The sequence below is a fragment of the Melanerpes formicivorus genome, unplaced genomic scaffold (assembly GCF_026170545.1).
Source record: "Melanerpes formicivorus ecotype bairdi unplaced genomic scaffold, bMelFor1.0.p_v2 SCAF_45, whole genome shotgun sequence".
Classification (NCBI taxonomy): Eukaryota; Metazoa; Chordata; class Aves; order Piciformes; family Picidae; genus Melanerpes; species Melanerpes formicivorus.
Window position 1 is genome coordinate 4,069,704 of NW_027142397.1, and position 22,240 is coordinate 4,091,943.

The 22,240-nt window shown below is 49.6% G+C and overlaps 1 protein-coding gene across 1 annotated transcript in view; it reads left to right on the forward strand.

Moving 5' to 3' along the window:
- Nucleotides 1–6,307: 6,307 nt before the first annotated feature.
- Nucleotides 6,308–22,240, forward strand: part of LOC137451659 (protein argonaute-3) — a 42,700-nt gene continuing 26,767 nt past the window's right edge. Inside the window, exons 1-5 of the mRNA XM_068159344.1 lie at nt 6,308–6,638; nt 15,714–15,885; nt 18,458–18,578; nt 19,109–19,317; nt 20,873–21,009. Of these exons, the coding sequence (XP_068015445.1) occupies nt 6,620–6,638; nt 15,714–15,885; nt 18,458–18,578; nt 19,109–19,317; nt 20,873–21,009 (658 nt within the window). The 5' untranslated portion in view covers nt 6,308–6,619. The remainder of the gene's footprint in view (nt 6,639–15,713; nt 15,886–18,457; nt 18,579–19,108; nt 19,318–20,872; nt 21,010–22,240) is intronic.

Sequence of the window (22,240 nt, forward strand, 5' to 3'; positions counted from 1 at the left end):
CCAAGCTAGTTTAGCTGCTGCCACTTGAAGCAACAGTCACAGACTTTTTCCCATGGGTGAGTGCCTTACTATGATGCTGCAAAATTTCCATGTGTTTGTGGTTTGTTTTGTTTTTTTTCCAATCTCATAAGGAAAAAAACAGTTCACCTTGTCTGGGTGGTGGCCGCGGTCCCATCGCAAGGAGTTCATTTCTCTTTTCAGCTGCAGTTTTGTGTTTAGCTCGCGACCTCACGGTGGTTCAACTCCATTCAAAAGATGTGCACTTTTCACACAGGACACCTTTAATGGCTGCTGACCCAATTTTTATTGTTTTCCTAGTTTGTTTTGGTTTTTTTTTCTCTTTTTGTTTCCAATGTACTGCTTGTTATTTAAAACTTCCTGACAGGTGGAGGTTTCTCCACCCCATGAGGACAGAGATCGCTGTCGATTTGAGTTGATTTTGATTTCCTCCCCCCCCCCCCCCCCCCCTTTAGTTGGTTTTCTTATTTTTCCCCCTGAATTTTTACAATGGACACCAGGATTTTTTTACTAAACATTATTTTTATATGATACCGAGTCTGTTGCCAAAATACACAAGTCATTAACCTCCTCAGAGTTTACATCGTTGCACCTCCCAGGGCTGTGCGCGCTCGCACCAGAGATCTCCCAACGCTTCCTGTCTGCCGAGTGCCACCATGTGCAGCACCGGCTGACCCCAGCTCCCCCTCTCCCCTGTGCCCTCAGCACATTTCTGCCTGGGCCAGCTGCTTTCTTAAGTCCTGCAAACCCCAATCCAGCACCTCCACACTGGCACCCTCTCTGCTGCTAGGTTTTGCTGCTCTTTTGTGTTATGGGCTCACTGATCCTGTGCACAGGGTTGTTTGTTTTTTTTTATCCTGGAAGCACACTAGTCTGGTTCCTCAGAAGGATGAAATCATCACTGTCATGGGGGTAAAACTTCTCCTGATTTGTGCTGGAGCAGGAGAAAAGCCTTTTCCCCCACAGTGACATAGAGGCTGCTTTTCAGACCTGTTTTGCTGCACAGAATGACCACAGTGGCAGCAACTTCTTACCAATATCCTGGGGGCAGGTGGTTTGGTTTTTGCAGGGCAGTGTGCACCGCCCTTCCTCTGAGAGCAGAGCCGCCGTGCTCACTCCCACCCAGCTGCTCCAGGGCTGTGCACACCTCTCCTCCTGCCAGATGTCAGTGCTGGCCCACCAGGTGCACTGCCCCTTGTCACCCCACCTGGGCAGAGCACACCTTTCTGTTCTGTACCTTCTGATGGTTCACCTTGCCTTGCCTTCATGGTCCTGTTGGCCCACTGACCTGTCCTGATGCCGGGAATTCACTCTTCCCGTTTTCTTTTTGGGCAACGTCTTTGTGCAAACCGAAGGCATCACTACGCTATGCAAACCAAGTGCTGAGCCCACTGCTGTCACGTGTGGTGAAGATCCTACCTTGTATGCAGTCCTGGTTTTCCTCCAGGCTACAGCATTTGGTTCATATTCTTCTCCTTTGCACCTTGTGTCAACCTCCACTGCTGTATATCGGCAAGGTGATGGGGAGGAGACCAGGAGCTAATCGTGGTCGGGAGTGAGCTCTAGGAAGGCTTTTAGAGAGTAGGGAACACATCAACACTAAGTGTCCACGTGAGAAGTCAACATTCCTGTACACAAGTGCCTGCATAGTGACACAAATCCAGCACCTCCATCTCATCCTCTGAGCTCTGGCTTGTGTTCATTGAAAGCAGAATGATCTCAGAGGGGCCCTACCCCACTCCCCCTCTGTTAGAAAGCCCCTGGGTAAGAGTGAAATTGGGGTTAAGGTCAAGGTTCTCTCTCTGCAAATCAGTTTGTTCACCAGCATTACAACGGAAAGCCCCTGGCTGCTGCTGTTCTGCAGCGAGGGGCAAAGGTGTTTTGGTTTCTAGTTTTTTATTTTTGGTGTTTTAGTTGGGTCTAGGATTCTGAAATGTCTTTTAGTAGCTGTGGCATCTCTCGTGCCATTTTTAACCATTTGAGAAGACATAGTGTGGGCATTTACAGAGACAGCTCGTTGCTCTGCAACAGTTTTGTTGGTTTTTTTGTTGTTTTATTTTTAACCTTGAGACTTGAAATGTAAAATGGACCTTTAAGATTTGCACTCATTTGTAAGGTGGCTGTTCATAGAAAAACTATGAATGAAGACTTGCTGATGTAGCACCTACTTTTAACAGCAATTTTAACTACACAAAAGCTTCACAGCTTCTGAAACTCTCAGCTGTTGACTTGCAGATCGTGTTCTGCCCTTATTTCACCCTCTGCGTTGGGTTTTCATGGTTTTGAATAAACAGGAACAAAAAAAAAAAGCCAAACTCCATAGCTGCTGTGCCCTTTGAACCCTCTTTCCACCTGGAAGAAGTCGAGGAGGGGTCCGAGTTCCCCGCATGTTTTGTATCATGGACTATGCACCTTCTGCGCGGCTCCAGCCTTGCCACCCTTTCCTTGTCCGAGATGCAAACGGCAACTGCATGTTGAGGTGCTGTGCATTTTTGCTCCCTGTAGCAGATAGGTGTTACCCCCGACACATATCAGGATCTGTAGTTAGCCACAAGCCCCCACACGGGACATCCCCAGCAGCTGCCCAGGCTCTGCCTTCTCCCTGCGCTCGGGGCTCCTCCCGCTGCTGGAAGCGTCACCAGGTGCTTGCCGGTCTGGGGGAAGAGGAGTGACTGCCAATTCCCTATCGGTGGTTGAACGCTGCTGGTCTCCCTTATCTCATATCTGAGCTTACTGGGGGCAGGGGGACCCAGCAGCCCTCTCCCCACAGCTTCCGGGGGTGTTCTGCTCTCCACAAGCCTACGACTCGATGTCTTAGTGTCAAAAAGGCCAAGTGTTCCAACGTTGCCTCCGCGGAAGGTTTTCTTCTGGGAAAAAAAGACGAGTGTGAGATAAAAGAATGTGCTTGCTTCAGGAAGGGAAAAGCCAGGCAGCAGGACAGCAATAAACAAGAGAAACGAATATCTTGCCTGAGTGATTTGCACTTCAATAGTTGTGAAAGAAAACTGATGGGACTCCAGCGCTTTTGTGTTCCATTTTTAGCCCCTTTCGTACCTCCTTTATACGAGCAAGCGTCGAACTGTACGTGGGGTGTTTACAGGGCACTCTCTTTGGGCTGTTCTTTTTCTCGTGGGTTGGGGGTTTTGTTGGTTTGGTTTTTGGGGTTTTTTTTGGGGGGTTTGTTTGGGTTTTTTTTTGCTTTAGCTTGAACTCTGTATGGTCCCTTTGTTGACTAGATGTGAGCAGTTGATGTACAGTACTTAACAAGCAGCAGCACAAAACTTATTTTATTAAGGAAACGTGGCTTATATTTTAAAAGGTTTGGATATTGATTGGGTTTTGTATGCGTGGAATGAAAACTGCTAGAAGAGTAGCAAAATCCTTGGATTAGGCCAAAAGAAAAATACTGTAAGATCATAACCACCTCTTTATAAAAGAAATTGGTATGATTAAAGAGCTCCAGAACACTGTATTTAGGTTTGATTTGATTGCTTTATGGATTACTCTTTTTTAGGGGTTTTTTTTTTTCCACTTCCTTCCTTCCCCCTGCCCCCCTTGGTCATGATTTTTTGCTTGCAACGTTGACTCTGCAGTCCCAAGTGTCTGTTACCCTGTAACTGTTGGCAGAAGACCTAAATAAAAGCAATGTGAACACATTGGGGTGACACTCCTGAGTCAGATTGTGGGAGGGAAGGTCCTGGCTGCTGGTGGAGAAGGGCTGGGGGGTGATGGTGAAGTGCTGACTGGAGCTGAAATGCACCTGATACTGGGGAGGATGCAACCTTTCATTCCAGGTTATGAATCAGTTAAGGGAACAAAGATGTGTTTAAAGCTTGTTGGAATGTGGTAGCCAGGCCCACTTTTTAAAATGCCATCCCTCTGAGAACCAACCTCCTTTGAGCTCCGTGGGCTGGCAGGTCCGGGGAACATACATCACAGGATGCTGCTCCCCAGCCCCCTCTTGGTCTTCAGGGCTATCAATGGCTGTTGCCCGCAAGGTGCTTGAAAGATGGATTTCAGATTCCCTTTGGACTGGGGTTACACCTGATCTGTAGGCTTTCTGCACTGCATGATGTTTTACATTCCCAGCACTGGAGTTTCTTGCAAACAGCCTCATCCTCTCCAATGCCAACAGCTTATAGTGGTGTCTGTGGGGCCAAAACTGGAGGCTGGTTGCAGAAAATCTCTGAATCCCTTGGATCTGCTGGTGCTGTGCCTTGCAGATGTGCACTGGCATACCTTGAGATGATGAATTATTTAGCAGCTGAGCTGTAACTGGGGTTTTGAATAATGCTGAGCAGTTTTAAGGAAGTGCTTGCTAATGGCAGGTACGTCCTCGCTGGCTGCTGTAGGTGATGCAGAATGTATTGACTCAGAGCAGAGCAGGCATCCCCACAGGTTTGCTGCCATCCTCCTGCTGCTTTTAAGGCTGTTATCACCTGTTCTTTAACACTGCTACACAGAAGAAATCTTCTTTGGCAGTTTCAAGAGGGCTGTTTCTGTGGGAGAGGTGTCAGAGAAGTTGTGCCCTGTGCAGCTGGGTCTGAAGTCCTGGAAAACAGGTCGGAGTCCTGGTTTCAGATGTGAGCTGGGCATTTGAGCCCTGGCACTCGGTTCTGATTACAGGGGCAGAACCAGGAGTGCTTGGTACCACCAAGGTGCTGCAGTTTGCAGAGATCTCTCTCTCCACCATATCTGCTTGATCTCAGTGATCACATTTCCCCATCCCTCTCAGGATTCCAGTTCAGGAAATATTCCAGTAGTTTGCTTTTAATGGGCATGGGTTCAGAATCCTGAGTCTGGAGCTTAAAAGCGATCCAGCATGATCGTTCTTAAGGATGCTGAAACCTGGTTTATGAATCTCCAACTCCTCTTGGCCCAAAGGTCCAGTTCCTCAGTACCTCCCCAGCCTGGGGACAGGCTCCTCTCACCACCAGGCAAGGTTACATCTTCTCTTCACAACAAGCAGCAGGTTCAGATCTGCTTGAAGATGTCTCAATATATAGTTCAGACCAAAAAATGATCTTCTGGGGACAGATGACATAAAGGTGGCACTGCCCATCACTGAGGTGGGTACCTCAGAACCCCTTCCCCACATGGACACAGTCACTTTGCTTGTCTCACTCTCTGCTTTGTTTGGTGACAGCTTGGGTACCGAATCTGTAACAGTGGTACTAAACCTCGTGAAAAACACTTGAGAAAAGGGCAGCCTTGTGCTCTGAATTTATGCTGGTGTAGCAAATTGTAATCTGTTCTGCTCAGTCCCAAATTAATTTAATCTCGTAGCTCCTCTGCAAATGGAAACAACCAACATAAGCCAATCCTTTGGTTGTTTGGGGAATGCAAAAGGATAATATGCATGCATCACATTCTTTAGTCAGTTGAGTGTACACTCGTCGGATGGTTTTACATCTCCCTCCCAGAGGAGGCTGGCCTAAAGCCTGGGGGGAGGAAGGCTGTGCAGTCACACCTGCACCCTCTCTGCAGCGGCTTTTCACATTTTTGCGCTGTCTACAGCTGTCCCAGGTTGTGCCTCACCCTGCCGTCATCTCTGTCCCCACGACCTTGCTGAGCCTTTTGGCAAGGCGCCTCCCGGCCCTGGCCGCGCGGCAGTCACATACGATGTCTGTTACCAGATGTTTCACTCGGAGGAAAAACTGCGTTCACGGGGTGTCCCTGGCAGCACGTAGGGAACGTGCCGGCAGCCGCCAGAGCTCCCGGCCAGCACGTTGCCGTGTCCAATAAACAGGGGAAGGCTCGGCGTGGTTCCCGAGCGTGACTAAGGCCGAGGCGTGGAGTCTCTGCTGGTGCAAAACCAGCAGTGTAACCCACGGGGAACGGCTGGAGCTCCCCAAAGCCGCCGTACACTCAACTCCCGCAGCAGGTTCGGCCGGCTGGAGGGAAGAGAAGGCACAGGGCGGGTTGTAGCCCTGAGGTACCGCGGAAACCCACCCTGTGCTTTCACCTCCGACTCTTGAGGGCCCCACAGGGGAAGGCGGCGGGCACGGACCCGTGGCCCCGCCGCGGCTCTGGGCAGAGCCTGGCCCGTTCTTCCCCTCACTGCCTGACGGGCCCGCCCAAACCCCGGCCCTGAGGCGGCCCCTGCCGCTCCCGCCGCCTTTGCCGCTCCGTCGCCGAGCAACGACGCCGGCTCGCGCCTCCGCCGCGCGACCACCGCCCGCTTCCGGCCCCGTTCCCTTCTCCTACGCGCGCGCACGACCGCCCGGAAGCACGGCCCCCGGAAAGGGGCGCGCACGCGGCTGGGCGTGCGGGGGTGGAACTTCCGGCGGTTGGGGTGCGCGTGTGTGTGTGTGAGTGAGAGTGCGCGCGCGCGCGGCGGGGCAGAGCGGCAGCGCGAGCCGGGGCTGCGGGCGGCCACGCAACTTCCGCCTGGGGGGCCCCGCGCGCCGCTGCCGCCGCCGGAGAGAACGGGACGGGACGAGAGGTCCGGGCGGCCGAGGCGACGTGCCGGGCCGCGGCCTGTGTGGAGCGGGGCAGGACCGCTGCCCAGCGCAGCCCAGAGAAGAGCCCCCAGGCCGGCCGCCGGGCCCGGCTCAGCGGCGGAGCCCGCAGCCCTGAGCGGCTGCGTCCAGCTCCATGAATGGAAATCGGCAGCGCAGGTGAGGAGCGCGGGCGGCGGCGGGGCTCGGCCGCGGGGCGGGGGAGGGGGAACGGGCATCTGCTCTGCCCCGCGCACCCGCCCGCCGCCGCTCGGCTGGAACTGGGCTTCCCCGCGCGTTTCACTCCGCACCGCGGTTCCCGCCCCGGTGGAGCGGCGTGTGCTGGATGGACTAGAGCGGAAGCGGCGGGTCCGGGCCGTGGGGGTTCGCCTCGGGGCTGAAGCGACCGGGGAGGAGTTGTGCCCCACCGGCCGCGCGGGAAGAGCCGCAGAGCCCCGGTGGTACGGCTCCGGTCAGCGGGGACAGCCGGGCTCGGTTCCCTGCCGGGCGGCCCGTTCTCCCGTACGGGAGAGAGCGGGGAACGAATTTCTTGCATTTCATAAGCGGTGTTGCCCATGCAGTAGCTGCAGGCCGCCTTGCATAATCTCCTAACTGTGATGGTGTCTGAGACACCGCCGTGAGCACCGAGGCTCAGCCCGCGAACAGCCGCCGCCGAGGGCCGGGTTCAGCGTCTCCTGCCCGGCAGAGATGAGCTCCTTGGCCCTTGTGCAGCCGGTGCCTGGACTCTGGAATTTCAAGGCTGATCGCGCGTTCCTCCGGGAGTGCTAGCACAGCCCCATCCCAGCGTCTCCTCGTTCCTGCTTCCAGTCGCTTGAGCCTTTTCCGTGGGAAGCACATCCTTAATATTTATAAACTCCGTATTTAAAGCATCTTTTGAGACGGGGAGAGGGAACTTACCCTTCACTTTGCCAAAAGAATTCGTCATCTGATGGAAAAGTGGAAGGGGAGTTCAGATTTGGGCTGTGCTTAATGTGTGATGTAGTGAGATGGCAAAGGGCACGTCCAGAGCTACCTGGAGCTCCATTTCTGTCACTTCAGGAGGTTCCACAGTGAGTGGGAATGTGAGGCTGAAGGTGCCAGGGCAGGAGATGCGTTTTCATCGTTCCATGTGTAACTTACATGGAGGTAGCAGTTGATCCTGGACTTGGCAAGAGAAATTTGCCACCCAAGCTATTGTCACTGCTCAGTGAAGTATGCCTTGGGGGTGAAACTGTGGTAGGAAGATGCTGGATTGTAGCAGTTTGGTGGATTTGAGGTGATACCCTCCTGAACTCAGTGTTCAACTCTGATTATTAGCTGATACAATTTAAGCTGTCCCATGGTAAGAAACAGATTTGCAAGAGTTAGCCAATAAACTTTTCAGTTCTGCTTTGGTGTGAGGCTCCCTGCGGTTAGGCTCCAAAATGTTCAGTTTCAGCACAGCACACAGTCAGCTCCTGAGGGGCTCAGCAGGAGAGGTGACTCTTCCCACTTCTGCTGTGCAGTGAGGGGAGCATTGGTGCTGTCAACATCCCCTGTTTTGGGGAGTCTTCTGGCACTCAGACCTCGGGATTGGCTCAGGAGCTAACAAACCATCCTTGGCAGAGCAAATCAGGGTTGAAGTTCAGTCGTAAAAGGGAGGAGGAGGTTGGGACCTGTTTCCTTTTCTGTCTGTGAAGGGAAAACATGAAAGAGAAAAGGCAGAGTGGAGTAGCAGGGTTGTGAGTACACCTTTAGCATGTAAGTGTGTGCCAGGACATTTGAGGTGAAGCAGTGCTGTAGGTGTCTTTCTGCTTGTGCTGCAGGCTTAGCTGAGGAAATCCAGAGTCTGCCTCTGCCAGTCCATACAATTTGAACAGTAGGAGCAGGTGAAGCTGGGCATGCAGGGGGCAGGTTACAGTGAAATCAAGCAATGAGACACTCGCTGTCCAGCAATGGAGTGAAGTAAAAGCAGCTCTTGGTCACAGGTTGAATTTAGTGCCATCCAGCAAGTGAACTCCTGAAGGCAGGAATGTTAAACAGTTCTGCTGTGGAACTGGGGATGCTCTGTGGTGTCAAATCAGAGCCCTGTGTATGGCTTCATTTCCAGCTCATTAGTTGTTCCTTTGAAGGTCAGAGCTTTTTGTGCTCCAAGTCTGTGATTGTGATTTTCATTCAGTGTTGCAGGTTTTAAGGAAGCACTACAGACACCTTCAACCTTCTGTTTGCTCCTCTCTGCAATCTGTGGGCAGATAAAACACTGAGATCTTGATTTTCTCTCTCTATCCTCTGAGCAGAGTTTTGGGAGGACCATTAAAAGTCTCATTTTTGTGGGTGGGGTAGAAGAGGGAAGGGAATGAATCATAAGTGCTTTCCAAACTTACTCTACCCCAGAGCATGTGTGAAGTGAGACACAATGGGAGTTCTCCTCTGGAGTTGCAGTGGAAGCTGTTTGAGTCACAATTTGAACTTTACAGATTGTTCCCATCCTCATGGCTTCACTTCCTTAGTGGGAAAGGTGTGGTTTGTTCTGCAGGGGCCTTCCTAAAGTCAAGAATGTGAACTGAATGTGTCTTGCCTCTTGGTGTTCTGCACTTGGATATTTTTCAGGCAGTAAGCTGGAAAGAAGGGAAGTTGCAGCTGACTAGCAGGTAGCTGGCCAGCAGTTGAAGGTTGATGAGTGTGGGGGAGGAATAATGTTCTCAAAACAGGAAATGGGAAACCAGGAAAATGAAAATGAGTGCAGTAAGAATTCTGTATGCACAGATTCACAGAATGGGGTTAGGTTGAAAGGGACCTTAAAAACCATCTAGTTCCAGCCCCCCTGCCATGGGCAGGGACACCTTCCACTAGCCTGGGTGACTCAAGGCTTCATCCAACCTGGCCACGAGCACCTCCAGGGAGGGGACATCCACAGCCTCCCTGGGCAACCTGTTCCAATGTCTCACCACCCTCACTGTAAAGAATTTCTTCCTAATCTCCAGTCTAAATCTGCCCCCCTTCAAGCTTAAAGCTTAAATGCTTCCTTGCAAAGTGGGGGGGTTTGTGTCAGTGCAAGCACATGGTGGGAAAGATTTCTTGTGGAGACAAAGGGTGGTGACAGTGAAGGTCCCTGGAGGTTTTTAAAGCCAGGCTGGGTGTGGGCTCTGAGCCACCTGATCTAGTGTGAGGGGTTCCTGCCCATGGCAGGGGGGTTGGAACTAGATGATCTTTGAGGTCCCTTCCAATCCTAACAACTCTATGATTCTATGGTAAGACTGTGTCAGTTTGCCTGCTGACTTCGGTGTGTGGAAATACCTTCCTGCAAGGAGTAGCCTTGTGTCTGGGGCTTGTTCTGCTCTCCTAGAGCAGCTGGGCATTAACTTTACAACGTGCACATAAGCTGCTTCTGTTGAGCTTGAAGTTCTTTATGATTGGAGTTTGAAGGGCTCAGAAGCATTTATGCTCTTCTGACTGCTTCCAGCCCCCTTTGCTGCCTTTCCATAACCACGTTAGAGCAGAACAAGTTAGCGCAGAGCATTAACTTGTGCACTTGGCTGTCGCCGAGCCTGGCATCCAAATGTTGGCTTCTGATGAGTTGTAACACGACTTATTATCTGAAACCTTGCAAAGAAAAAAGCCCAAATTACGAGTAGGAATGTTTAGAAAACGTGGATTGCATTATTCATAGCTAATGCAATGCCACCCAGCGAGGCTGCAGCCACAGAAATCAGGCAATTCACGGTGTCTGGCAGGAGTAAGGAGCTCCATTATTGAAACCAACATCTCAATCTAATCTGCCCTCTCGATTTTGTTTTAATCTAGAATTAACTCATTTTTTTGGTAGTGATAGGATTTTCTTTGAGCTCCACACGCTGGGCCTCTGAGTCCAAGCAGAGGCCAGGGGCCCTCTGAAAGGGAATCTTCCCCCCCCCCCCCCACCGTCTCCATGCTGAGCTTTCTCCCCTGTGCAGGCTCCAGCCTGGCAATGGGAGCTGCTGGACAAATCTGCCTTGTGTTAGCCACCCAGAGGTAAATAATATTTTACCTCTTAAGTCCTCTTAAGGCTGTTCAATCACCCATTCAGTGAGAGATTTGGAACTGTTTTGTAAAGAAAAAAGAAACCTGTTAAGTAATCACAGGATCACAACAGCTGTGGATGGGGGTTTTGTTTGTTCATTTTCTAATGCTGAAGCCATAGTAGGAAAAGATCTTTCTTTTTCTGGAGGCATGGTGCAGATGACTTCTCCTGTAAGGGAAGGACTCTGTGAGAAAATCTGTGTTTTCCGTTAGCTTCATGCTGGAAAGGAGTGTTCTGCTCCACGCTGTACAACTGCCTTGTGTGCCAAAAGCTGCAGCTCTCTATAAAATGGGTTGTTGAATGTGTTTGCAGGTTTCTGTGCTCCTGCTCTCCCTGTTGAGGCTTTATTCCTTTGGTTGCTAGGTAGATTCCAGCCTGGCTTTGGATGCAGGCCAGATGTGCTCTGTACCGCCGGCTGCACTGCCATGGAAATCACAGCCAGGCTGGGGCTGGTTTATCTTTATTGTCACATCTGTAATTCCTCAGAGGAAAAGGTTCTGATTCAGAGCTCATTTAAGTCATTGGAAGTGCTGCCATGTTGGGCTGGGGTAGGAGCTGGCTTCAGCAGGGCTTGGCAAACTGGGTCTGAATAAGGACCCTGCAGTCTTCCACTGCATCCAAGATCTGCTGGAGTGACTGGTTCCAGTGTCACCTAATCACACCTGAAGTTGTGGATGTCCCTTCCCCAGAGGTGTTCAGGGCCAGGTTGGATGGGGCCTTGAGCAACCTGGGCTAGTGGCAGGTGTCCCTGCCCATGGCAGGGGGCTTAGAACTAGATGATCTTTAAGGTCTCTTCAGACCCAAACCATTCTATGAATCTATGAAACTTATGGACCCAGAGTGGAGCTTCTCCTTTCCTGGAGGCACCAGGAGCCCAAAGGTTCCTCCATCTCCCATGGAGCCAGGCTGTGCTGTGGTGGTGCTTTTGGAAAGGCTTTTGAGACTTCGAGTGGCAGCTTTGGCTCTGCAGTGGTTAAGTGACATGGTTCTGCCACTCACAGCCATTCCCTGCTGTTGAGAAGAATACAACTTGTAGTGGTTTGGGTCAGTGTGTTTATTTCCATCAGCTTGACACAGGGCTTAGGCATGAGCCGGAGTGAGTCACCGATAGGATCCAGGAGCAGGAGCTGTCCTGGGAGAGCGGCGCTTTGTTGTTTGTGTTTTACTGGGGTTTGAGTCACAGGTTTGAAGCCAGTGACACAGACTTTCACAACGTGCAATCTGGCAGCTGGGTGGCTTTTGCAAGCAGGATTTTCCCCTGGGTGCTGGAGCGCTTGGACAGCCATAACAGAATTCAGTTGGAACAGAGTGGTGTTTCTAAGGTAGCTTGGCCAGGGGAGCAAAAGCAGATGTGCTTGGAAATCATCTGCAGTGAGCAGGCCTTGCACTTCGTATTTGTGACAGAGAGGTGTAGAGATGCAGCTCAGGCAAGGACCAAAGGCAAAGGCCTGAGCTTGAGGGCAGTTCTCAAGTCAAAGAAGAGAGATCTCCAGGGAGGCTTCTCTCTGCTCAAGAAAGACAAAGAGCTACTGGAGAGACTCCAGTGCAGGGCCACTAAGATGCTGAGGGGACTGGAACATCTCTCATGTGAGGAAGGCTGAGAGAGCCTGGGGCTGGTTAGCTTGGAGAAGAGGAGGCTGAGGAGAGATCTTATTAATGCTTACAAATACCTAAGGGGTGAGTGTCAGGAGGATGGGGCCAGACTTTCCCCAGTGACAGGTCAAGAGCTAATGGGCACAGACTTGAACATAGCAAATTCCATCTAAACATGAGAAGGACTTCTTCATTTGAGGGTGGCAGAGCACTGGAACAGGCTGCCTCAGGAGGTGGTGGAGTCTCCTTCTCTGGAGACTTTCAAGACCTGCCTGGATGTGTTCCTGGGTGACCTGCCCTGGGTGATCTTGCTCTGCCATGGAGGTTAGACTCAATGATCTCCAGAGGTCCCTTCCAAGCCCCATCATTCAGTGATTCTGTGATTCATTGGCCAGTTCATTCCTGGTGCTAGAGTCTGGGTTCGACCTCCTCCCAAGGTGAGCAGGTTACTGAGGAGCTGTGTGTGGTGCAGCTCAGCCAGGGAGGCTGAAGAAAGGCCTTGTCCCAGAGCAGGTATTGGTTTGCTCCTCGCTCTTTCCCAAGGAGAAGTTGGAGGACTGCTTGTTGTGTACTTGGCTTTGGGCAGAGCATTGCTTCCATGCCCCAGGATTCTGAAGAGCACCCTGCCTCATTAGTACCCAAAGGTCATTTCTCAGTTTGGGGGCTTTGTCCCAGTGCAGTTGGTCACCAGGATTCTGGCTGAGCAGAGGGATGCCATTCCCAGCAAGGGCTTTGTCACTCCTCCAGCAGAGCAGTGCTCAAACGTTGAGCTTAGTGCCCCTGCCGGGGGAGACAGTGACCAAGGGCTCAGCCATGCTGGATCTCCCTGTTCTGTGTGCTTCAGCTTCATCACCTGACCAACCTTCACACAGAGCATCTCCACACAGACTTTCTTCTGTGCTAACAGATTTTTAGCAACTGGTTTTACATTTTACATGATTTTAGCAAATGGGGTGGGTGAGTCAGGCCAGGCTCTAGCAACCCTTTTCCTGTTCTCTTTATTTCAGCATTTCCTACAGATAGAGGCTAAATATAAACCATGGCACGTGTGGCAGCGTGATATTAAAATCAGCTCTTGAGTCATTTGTGTCACTCAAGTGTTCAGTAGTAATTTTTTCTGCATGTGCTTGCATTCTGAAAATATATCTGGAGTAAATCATGGAGCTGCTTTTACTGGTGTGACAGTATTAAAATGAAGAGAAAGTTGAAGAGAACAGATGCTTGGAACAAGTTCTGCATAAGCAGAGTCTGTGAGGCTGGTTTAAATGATGCTTCTTGGTTTGTGTTCTTGTTTCATCTCATGGATCTGCTGGAGAGGGTCCAAAAGAGGGCCACAAAAGTGATCAGGGGGCTGGAGCACCTCTGCTGTGAGGACAGGCTGAGGGAGCTGGGGATGTCCAGTCTGGAGAAGGTGAGGCTCTGTGGAGCCCTGAGAGCAGCCTTCCAGTACCTGATGTGGGCTACAAGAAGGCTGCAGAGGGACTATTTCCAGAGGTCTGGAGTGATACAAGGTGGGAGGCACAAGGGTTTGGAATTAGGGAAGAGTAGATTTAGATTGGCTGTTAGAAACAAGTTCTTCCCCATGAGGTGGTAGAACACTGCAACAGGTTGTCCCAAGCCATAGCTGAGGGCCCATCCCTGGAGATATTCTAGGCCAGAGTCAAGCAAGGCTCTGAGCAGCCTGATCTAATGGAGGATGTCCCTGCTGACTGCAGTGGGGTTGGACTAGATGACCTTTGGAGGTCCCTTCCAACCCAAACCATTCTGTGATTGTCTGGCTCCAAGCCAAGCACGCTGAGAAGTTTGTGGTGGGTTTCTGGGTAGATTCAGCAGGAGGTCACAGGGGAGCTGCGCTTGGCTGCTCACCTCTCCTCACTGCACAACTTCCTCCAAGACAACGTGATTTGATTTTTTCTTTTCCCAGGAATTATGGAGATGAATCAAAAGGCAAATGAAAGAGTTTTGCCAGCCCTTGACATTTTACCTCTTATCTGAAATGAGTGGGCTGGAATTGCTGCCTGCGTCACCGAGTAGGAGTAGAGGGGAGAGCTTGCAGCTAACTTAACCAACCGCTCTGTGAATCCTGGCATTTGTGTGATGAGTAATTTCTCAGAGCTTGGGCTACAAAGCATCTTGGTTTCGTTGTTGTTTCTTGATTGCCAAGAGATATTTTGAAGTGGAAATACCAGAAGAAATTCCTGAAAGGGCACTGGGTTTTACTACTGTGTTTGGTTTTGTAAAGCATGAGCAACCCGGAGCTTGGGCTGAGGGTTCTCAGCTAAATGAGGCACAGTAAATTAAATCAATAAGCAGATGAGAGAATGTGACAGCTATTCCTAGACAGATGTTCTGAACTGGCTTTCAAAGTGCCCATCTCTTACTGCAGATTTGGATGGCTGCTCTGAGTGGCTAGGGATGTGCTTCTCCAATGTGTGAGTAATCAGGAGGTTTACAACCCTGAGTCTTAATCTGAGTATTTCCTCTTCTGGTCAGTCAGCTTTATCCATGCAGTGAGACAGGAGGTAATGGGTTTACTCCTCATCCATTTTCACCCAGCAAAGTTCAAGAATCATCTGCCCTCACAGACTAGGCTAATGATGGCAGTGAAATTAAGAGTTCATCACAAACAGAATCCCAGCATGGTGGGGGCTGGAAGAGACCTCTGGAAATCCAGTCCAGTCCCCCCTGCTAAAGCAGGGGCAACCACAGCAGCTTGCCCAGGATCACAATGGCATGGGGGGGTTGAAATCTCTCCAGAGAAGGAGACTCCACAGCCTCTCTGGGCAGCCTGCTCCAGGGCTCCACCACCCTCACAGCAAAGAAGTTTCTCCTCCTGTTCGGATGCCTGTTGCCCCTTGTCCTGTCCCTGAGCATGACTGAGAACAGTCTGACCCCATCCTCTTGCTCCCCATCCTTTATCTCTTGCTGAGCATTGGTCAGATCCCCTCTGGGGCTGCTCTTCTCCAGGCCCAGCAGCTCCAGGGCTCTCAGCCTTTCCTCCTCACAGAGATGCTTCAGGCCCCTCAGCATCTCCTTAGCCTCCACTGGGCTCTCTCCAGTAGTTCCTTGTCTTTCTAAACAACACAGCATCAGTCCAGATCTGCTTCCAGATTGTTGTATTCTGTGTCATTGGGGTGTTCAGAGGAGACTTTCAGAGCTGTGTGTGTTGGGGTGGCAGACAGGATCTCCACAGTGAAGGAAAAGCAGCTTCTCTTCAATTTGTTTTGAAAAATCTCCTGATGTTGTTCATGGCAATCACAAACTCATCAGTAAGACAACAGCCTAGATGTGGGTGGAGGCTCATGGAGGAAAAATGGGCAAGTGTCCATTTGGAGCTGAATAGGTTAGCACCCTGTGCCACCTGTGCTGTCTGGTACAGCTCATTGTCACTCCTCCCAGCGTGCTGGCTCTGCCTGCTCGTCCCTCCAGCTGGTTCAGGGCATTGCCTAACAATGAAATTGCCTAGAAATGAAGAAGTCTGAAGGGGAGACAAATGTGTCCCAGCAAGGGGAATGGAGCATTATGTATTTTTAAAGTGCTGGGGTGTGAGCAGGCAGCACCTCTGCAGCACAGGCTGTCTGCTGGGCTGATCTTCTGACCTCTGGTATCTTCTTCTTCTGCAGGACCCGTCGGGGCACAGCCCCTCCTCATGGTGCCCAGACGTCCTGGCTATGGCACCATGGGCAAACCCATTAAACTGCTGGCCAACTGCTTCCAAGTTGAAATCCCAAAGATTGATGTCTACCTCTATGAGGTGGATATCAAACCTGATAAGTGTCCTCGAAGGGTGAACAGGTAAGAAGCTGAAATTTCTCTTGTTGAATTATACTGGTGCTGAAGTTGTAAGCAACCTACTGAGGTCCATCTAGTGGCTGGGTAGCTTCAAATCTGAGCATTGTGCTATGGAGACCTGTCTGCAAGTTCTCAGAAACATCTGTGAGATGGGTACAGAGCTTTTCCCAGCTTCTCTGCACTTTGGTCCTGACCAGATGCTATGAGGTAGGTCAAGCCATATGTGCTCACAGGACTTTCTGAGCCATTTATCAGCAACCCTCATTCATCAGGGCAGCATAAATAAGGTATAGCTGCAGGCAGCTACCTTTTTTGGTTCAGTACTGGCTGGTGAATCATTTGAGTTAGCAGGAATCTGCTCCTCTGGGTGTTTTTGTCCTCAGTTGATATTGAGATACATTGCAGCATAGGATAATCTGAAGGGTTCCTCAGTTTAATTCACTTGGCTGCTGTGCTCAGGAGCTGGTGCCTAAAAGCCATGCCTGTAGGTACAGGAGGAGACAGCCTTCAGCTGGAGCAGTGATGTGAAAGCACCACACACAACATCATTTTCCCCCTGTTAATAGAATTTCAAGCAATCATCTCTAGTGTTAGTGAAAAGGGCCTTGGCTTGAGCTCCACCTGTGTCCTCCTCTCTTGTTACAGCATTGTGTATAGCACAGTGTATCCCATCTTACTTCCCTGTCTGTGCTGTATTAGGCTCAGGGAAATCCTTTCTTTCTAGAGTGCTGGTTAAATGTGCAGAATATTCTCATCTCTCTCTCTGTTCATTTAGTGATCCGACAAACTGTGGGTATTGAGGGCTGGCTTCTTCAGCCTTGACAGACTTTTGTGTATGGTCTTAGAATCATAGAATGGTTTGGTTTGGAAGGGACCTCCAAAGCTCATCCTGTCCAACTGCTATCAGCAGGGACATCCTCCACTAGATCAGGTTGTTGAGCCTGACCCTGAATATCTCCAGGTGTGGGGCCTCAGCTATCACTCTGGACAACCTGTTGCATTGTTCCACCACCCTCATGGTGCAGAACTTGTTCCTCACATCCGATCTAAATCTATTCTTCCCCAATTTCAGACCATTGCCCCTCATCCTACCCCTCTAGGCTTTTGCAAGCAGTCCCTCTGCAGCCTTCTTGTAGGCCCCTTGCAGTACTGGAAGGCTGCTCTTAGGTCTCCCCTGAGCCTTCTCTTCTCCAGGCTGAACACCCCCAGCTTCCTCAGCCTGTCCTCCTAGCAGAGGTGCTCCAACCCCCTGATCATTTTCATGGCCTCCTCTGGACCCTCTCCATCAGGTCCATGTCCTTCTTGTGTTGAGGGTTCCAGAGCTGGATGCAGTACTCCAGGTGAGGTCTTAGCAGAGCAAAGCCAAGTGGCAGAGTCACCTCTCTCAATCTGACTTGGTGTATTTTGTACTAAACCTCATCAATTTGAGGACCCAGAGAAGCCTTTTGAGAACAAATAGTCCACTGAAAACCTGACATGAGAGCTGTCATCATTTTTTTGCAACATTTCCTATTTCCTGCATTTCTTCTCTGCACTGAATAACTTTTTCAGGAGGAGTTACTTGTTAGTCTCTTGTGAAATCCATTTCATCAGTTGAAGCTCAGGGTAGGTGCAAAGCAGTTTTTTTTCCTCCTTCATCTGCAGCTCAGGTGTTCTACATTTTAACAATGGCTTATTGCTGGGGCCTGATTCTGGCTGGTGAAGAAGAAAAGTGTTTTGTTGCTCTGGAATAAGAGAATTGTGATGTATGAAGCAGGCTAGAGTTGGTGTGCTGCTGAAACACAAAGAATGCCCCAAGAATCCAAATCCTGGAGGCTTGTTTCACTGAGAGGTATTGCAGAAGCCCCCTGGGGTTTGATATGTCCACCACTGAGAGCAAGAAGCCTTTTTTTATACCAGATGAAGATTTTATGGAGGTTGTTTTTTCCCAAGTGTAATTCCAGTGCCTGGATCAGGTCACTGTTTTCTTTATTGTCATCAGCTTGGATTCTCCCAACTTCCCTTTGTTCTATCACTGCCTGCAAATTTGATCAGGCTCTTCCTTGGTTTTGTTGTAAAACCTCAGATTAAGGACTTTAAAGTGAAGACTCTCTGTTTTTTTTTGTCAGGGTGCCTCATTTTTATACACACAGTGCAGGCAGGATTCAAACCTCTTGTTAATTGAGGAGCAGCTGAACGTTACTGGGTAGACTCCAATTAACTGCTGCTCCTCGGAGCTGGCACAGCTCTCCCTGGTGGGTTTGTGCTAGTTTTCTCACCAAACCCAGCTTGTGGGTTTCTTCCCAAGGTAAATCTGTCCTTGTTTTCTATCACAGAGGTTGTACAGAGGCCTCACTTTCTGAAATGATTTCAGTAGCCATCATTTTCCATGATTTGAGCATTTGTCTTGCTGATTTTATTCTTGAGTGCTTTCATTTGTTATTTTAGCTGCCTTTTGTGAAGCCACCTCTCTGGAGCACCAGTGGGTGTGGAGTCATTCACTTGAGTAATGTGATTGTTGAAACCCTAGGGGATGTGGGAGCCACTTTCCAGTCTGCTTTGAAAACATCTTCAATGTAAATATCAACTTTTCTAGGGAGGTGGTGGACTCAATGGTGCAGCATTTTAAAGTGACAATATTTGGGGACCGTAGACCAGTTTATGATGGGAAGAGAAGCCTCTATACAGCAAATCCACTCCCTGTGGCCACTACTGGGGTAAGATAACTGGGGGGGAGGGAGGGGGGAGGGGGGAAGAATGATGCTTGTGATGGCTTTATAGGAAAGAGAAAGGAACAAACTCAACTTGTGACATTGCTGAGCTCAAAAACTGAGAGTGTCTTACAGCCTCTGCACTGAACTGGAGTCCTGCTAATGTGTTCTCTGCAAATTCCAGTGTGCCTGCAAAGATTGCATCCAAGACTTCCCCTAGAACGTAGCAGCCTCTTTCTGCAGCAAAATCTGTTAAAGACTTGAGTTTTACACACTGTAATCCAATACCTGAGAAGGAAGTGCTGCTAAAACATCAAACCACAGGTTAAAAGTTTTCTGATTCCAGATGAGAAAAGCTTTTGTGCTTGGTGAGGGCCCAGTTCTCTGTATTCTGTGTATTTGCTAAGGTACTTCCCTCAAAGGTGCTGTGTCCTCAGTAGCTGAGGTTTTGAGTCTCTGGCCCAGTTCTAGGAAGAGAAACTCCAAGCTACCAGCCATGGAATTAAACAACTGCTTCTTTTTCCTCCCCCACCCAGGTGGATTTGGATGTGACATTGCCAGGAGAAGGTGGAAAAGATCGTCCCTTCAAAGTGTCAATAAAGTTTGTTTCTCGGGTGAGCTGGCACTTGCTGCATGAAGTTTTGACAGGAAGAACCTTGCCTGAGCCTCTGGAACTAGACAAACCTATCAGCACTAACCCTGTTCATGCTGTCGATGTGGTGCTACGACACCTCCCCTCCATGAAGTAGGTTCACTGTCTTCCTGCAGTTTGTCTTTACCTGAGGTATCCCCACTGGGAGACCTTCATCCCTGTTTCTTCACAGGTGAAGAGAGCAAACGAAGCATTCCCCTTAGGCAGCACAGCTGGTTAGCTGAAGGGGGGAGAGGGAAGCTAGAGAGGTATAAGTCTGTGTTTCTGGAGGCACTGAAACTCCAGAGCAGCTGATGGATTTGAAAAGATCAAACACCAGGAGACACTTAGAATGGGCCTTAATTGAAATGCTGTCAGATTATGGTGTGCTGCAGCCCTGCTTTCATCTTGCCTGCTGGAGCTGAGCCAAGCAGCACCCACCTGATGGCTTTGACTGTCTTGAATTCATCACCCATCGAGGGGGCATTCTTCTCGTGGCTTAGATACACACTGGAGACCAGGTCCCTCTCCTAACAACGTCTGTTATTCTCTAATGTTTCAGAATCCTGAGATAGGGAAGCTCAAGTTCATTTTGCTTTATTTGGTCAGTGAATTTTAAAGTGTGATTGCTGCTGTTAGACTGGAGGATGGTTTTGCACTGGTGATTCTCACTGGGTGTAACAAAATGACTTGTGGTTTTCTGGAAGCCAAAGTTCCTTCCCTTCCCTTGATCCTAAGGAAACATGACAGATGTCTGGAGAAAAGAAGGCTCTGGGGAGACCTTATAGCAGCCTTCCAGTACCTGAAGTGGGCTACAAGAAAGTTGGGAAGGGACTTTTTACAAGGGCTTGTAGTGATAGGATGAGAGGGAATGGATTGAAGCTTGAGGGGGGCAAATGTAGACTGGAGATTAGGAAGAATTTCTCTACAGTGAGGGTGGTGAGACACTGGAATAGGTTGCCCAGGGAGGTTGTGGATGTCCCCTACCTGGAGGTATTTGTGTCCAGGTTGGATGAGGCCTTGAGCAACCTGGGCTGGTTGGAAGTGTCCCTGCACATGGCAGGGGGTTGGAACTGGATGATCTTTGAGATCCCTTCCTACCCAAACCATTGTATGAAGTTAACCTCTGTGCTCATGCCTGGCCATTACAAATGTGAGGAGGTGTGGAAGTTCATGAGCAGCTGTGTTCCACTGAGAGAGAAACAGTAGTTCCCCTGGTTCTTGGTTTCCACCATAGTTATGCTCTCAGTGTGCCTGGTGCTCAAACGCCCCCTAGTAAATCGTGGACATGGCTGTTTGAGGCTCAGACCAGTACATGCAGTGCTGTTGTACAGAATCTGCTCTGGTGGAGATGATATTTTTCTTGAAGTGGAAAATCAGGATGGATAAGTTAACTTAGATCTTGATTTGATGTAAAATCTGGAAGTGGTTGTGCCTGGCTGAAACTAGCAAATGTTTTGTCCAAACTGAAAACCACTGCAACAGGAGCAGAAGAGTCCAGAGTGTGGTGGTTGAACTTGGTTCTGGGCACTGATTCCTGATGCACAACCTTCCCCAAAGTAATAATGCTGTGTGTTATCATCTTCATTAGGGAATTCTTTTTGCTTGGAAAGCAGTAGTTTGTGTCTGGAAATCAACAGCATAAAGATGTGGTCATCTTTTTCCCCAGGTACACTCCTGTGGGCCGCTCCTTTTTCTCAGCTCCAGAAGGCTATGATCACCCCCTGGGGGGTGGCAGGGAAGTCTGGTTTGGATTCCATCAGTCTGTTCGGCCTGCCATGTGGAAGATGATGCTCAATATTGATGGTAAGCTGCCCTTTAGGGTTAAGAATGAAGATAATAACACAACATGCCTCTAGCAATAGGAACGACCTTCCCATTATATCAGTTTACTGTCACGTGCTTGAGTTTCTGGTGTGGTGGTAACTCTTGGTGCTCCCTCCACACAGGGATTTAGTCACCAGAAGCCACTTTGCACACTGATTTCTTAATTCATCTTGTAAAGAGTGAAGAGTTAAAGTAGCCTGGGGAGTGTGGGGAGGGGAGGGTGCTGGAATTTATATCAGAATAAGAAATGTTTCAAACTTTTCATTGCTTTATGGACAAGCAGGTTTCAGCTGGAAGATCTTAATGCTTGTGTCTCATTGCTCAGGTTTGAAGATTTAGTAGTTGTCTCTTGTGACATCCTGAGCTGTGGAGTCAGCCAGCTGCAGAAGTTATAATGATAATGGTAGAGTGAGAGTGCAATAATGAAGTGTATGTGTGCATATATTGGCTTCCTGTGCAGCCAGTTCAGGCTGGACCTGTACAGCAAAGCCTATCTAGAAATCCAAGTCTTTTTTCCCTCTGGAGTTACCATTATGTTGATGTTTTGGCAGAAATGTACCTGTTGGGGGCGGGAGAATGAACCTAGGAAGGAGAAGCCTGGCAAAGCTTGTTTCCCTGCTTCCTTTTCTGCCTGGGTAGGGCCACAGTAATCCAGGCAAGCTGCTCAAGATGTGTCTCTGTGCAGCTGGCCACAGTAGGTGCTGCTCAGTGCTTCCAAGAAAACTGCAAAACCTATCCCAAACACTTGTGTGAATAGGGCTAATTGAGATGGGCTTTCTTATGCAAAACCAGCTCTGCTTTGCACTACTTTATTAAGTCCCAGCTGAATGCATCTGAGATCAACTGGTGCATGTGTCAGCCTCCCAGTTCTGTAAGCAGGCTGAGTCTATTTAGTTGTTAAACCCCTATTGAACAATGTCAGGCTTGGAGGTGCAGGTGCTGCTGAAAGTTTTCACTCATTCAGATGCTGCTCCCACTGTCTGTTTGAAATGCTTTAGAAACCCAAGGTAAACAGTCTGGCTGTTCTGCCCTGGGTTAAGCACTCTGGGTCAGGCTGTGCTTAGCGTCTGTCAGGGAGCAGGATAAAATGTTGCAGATGATGCTGAGCTTTCACAGTGCAAATCTCCCAAGTTTATGTGTTCTGGTTTCATCTGAGTTGTGGATGATGTTGTTGATGTGACTCCAGATGGGTTTGTTCTTGTAAAATTAC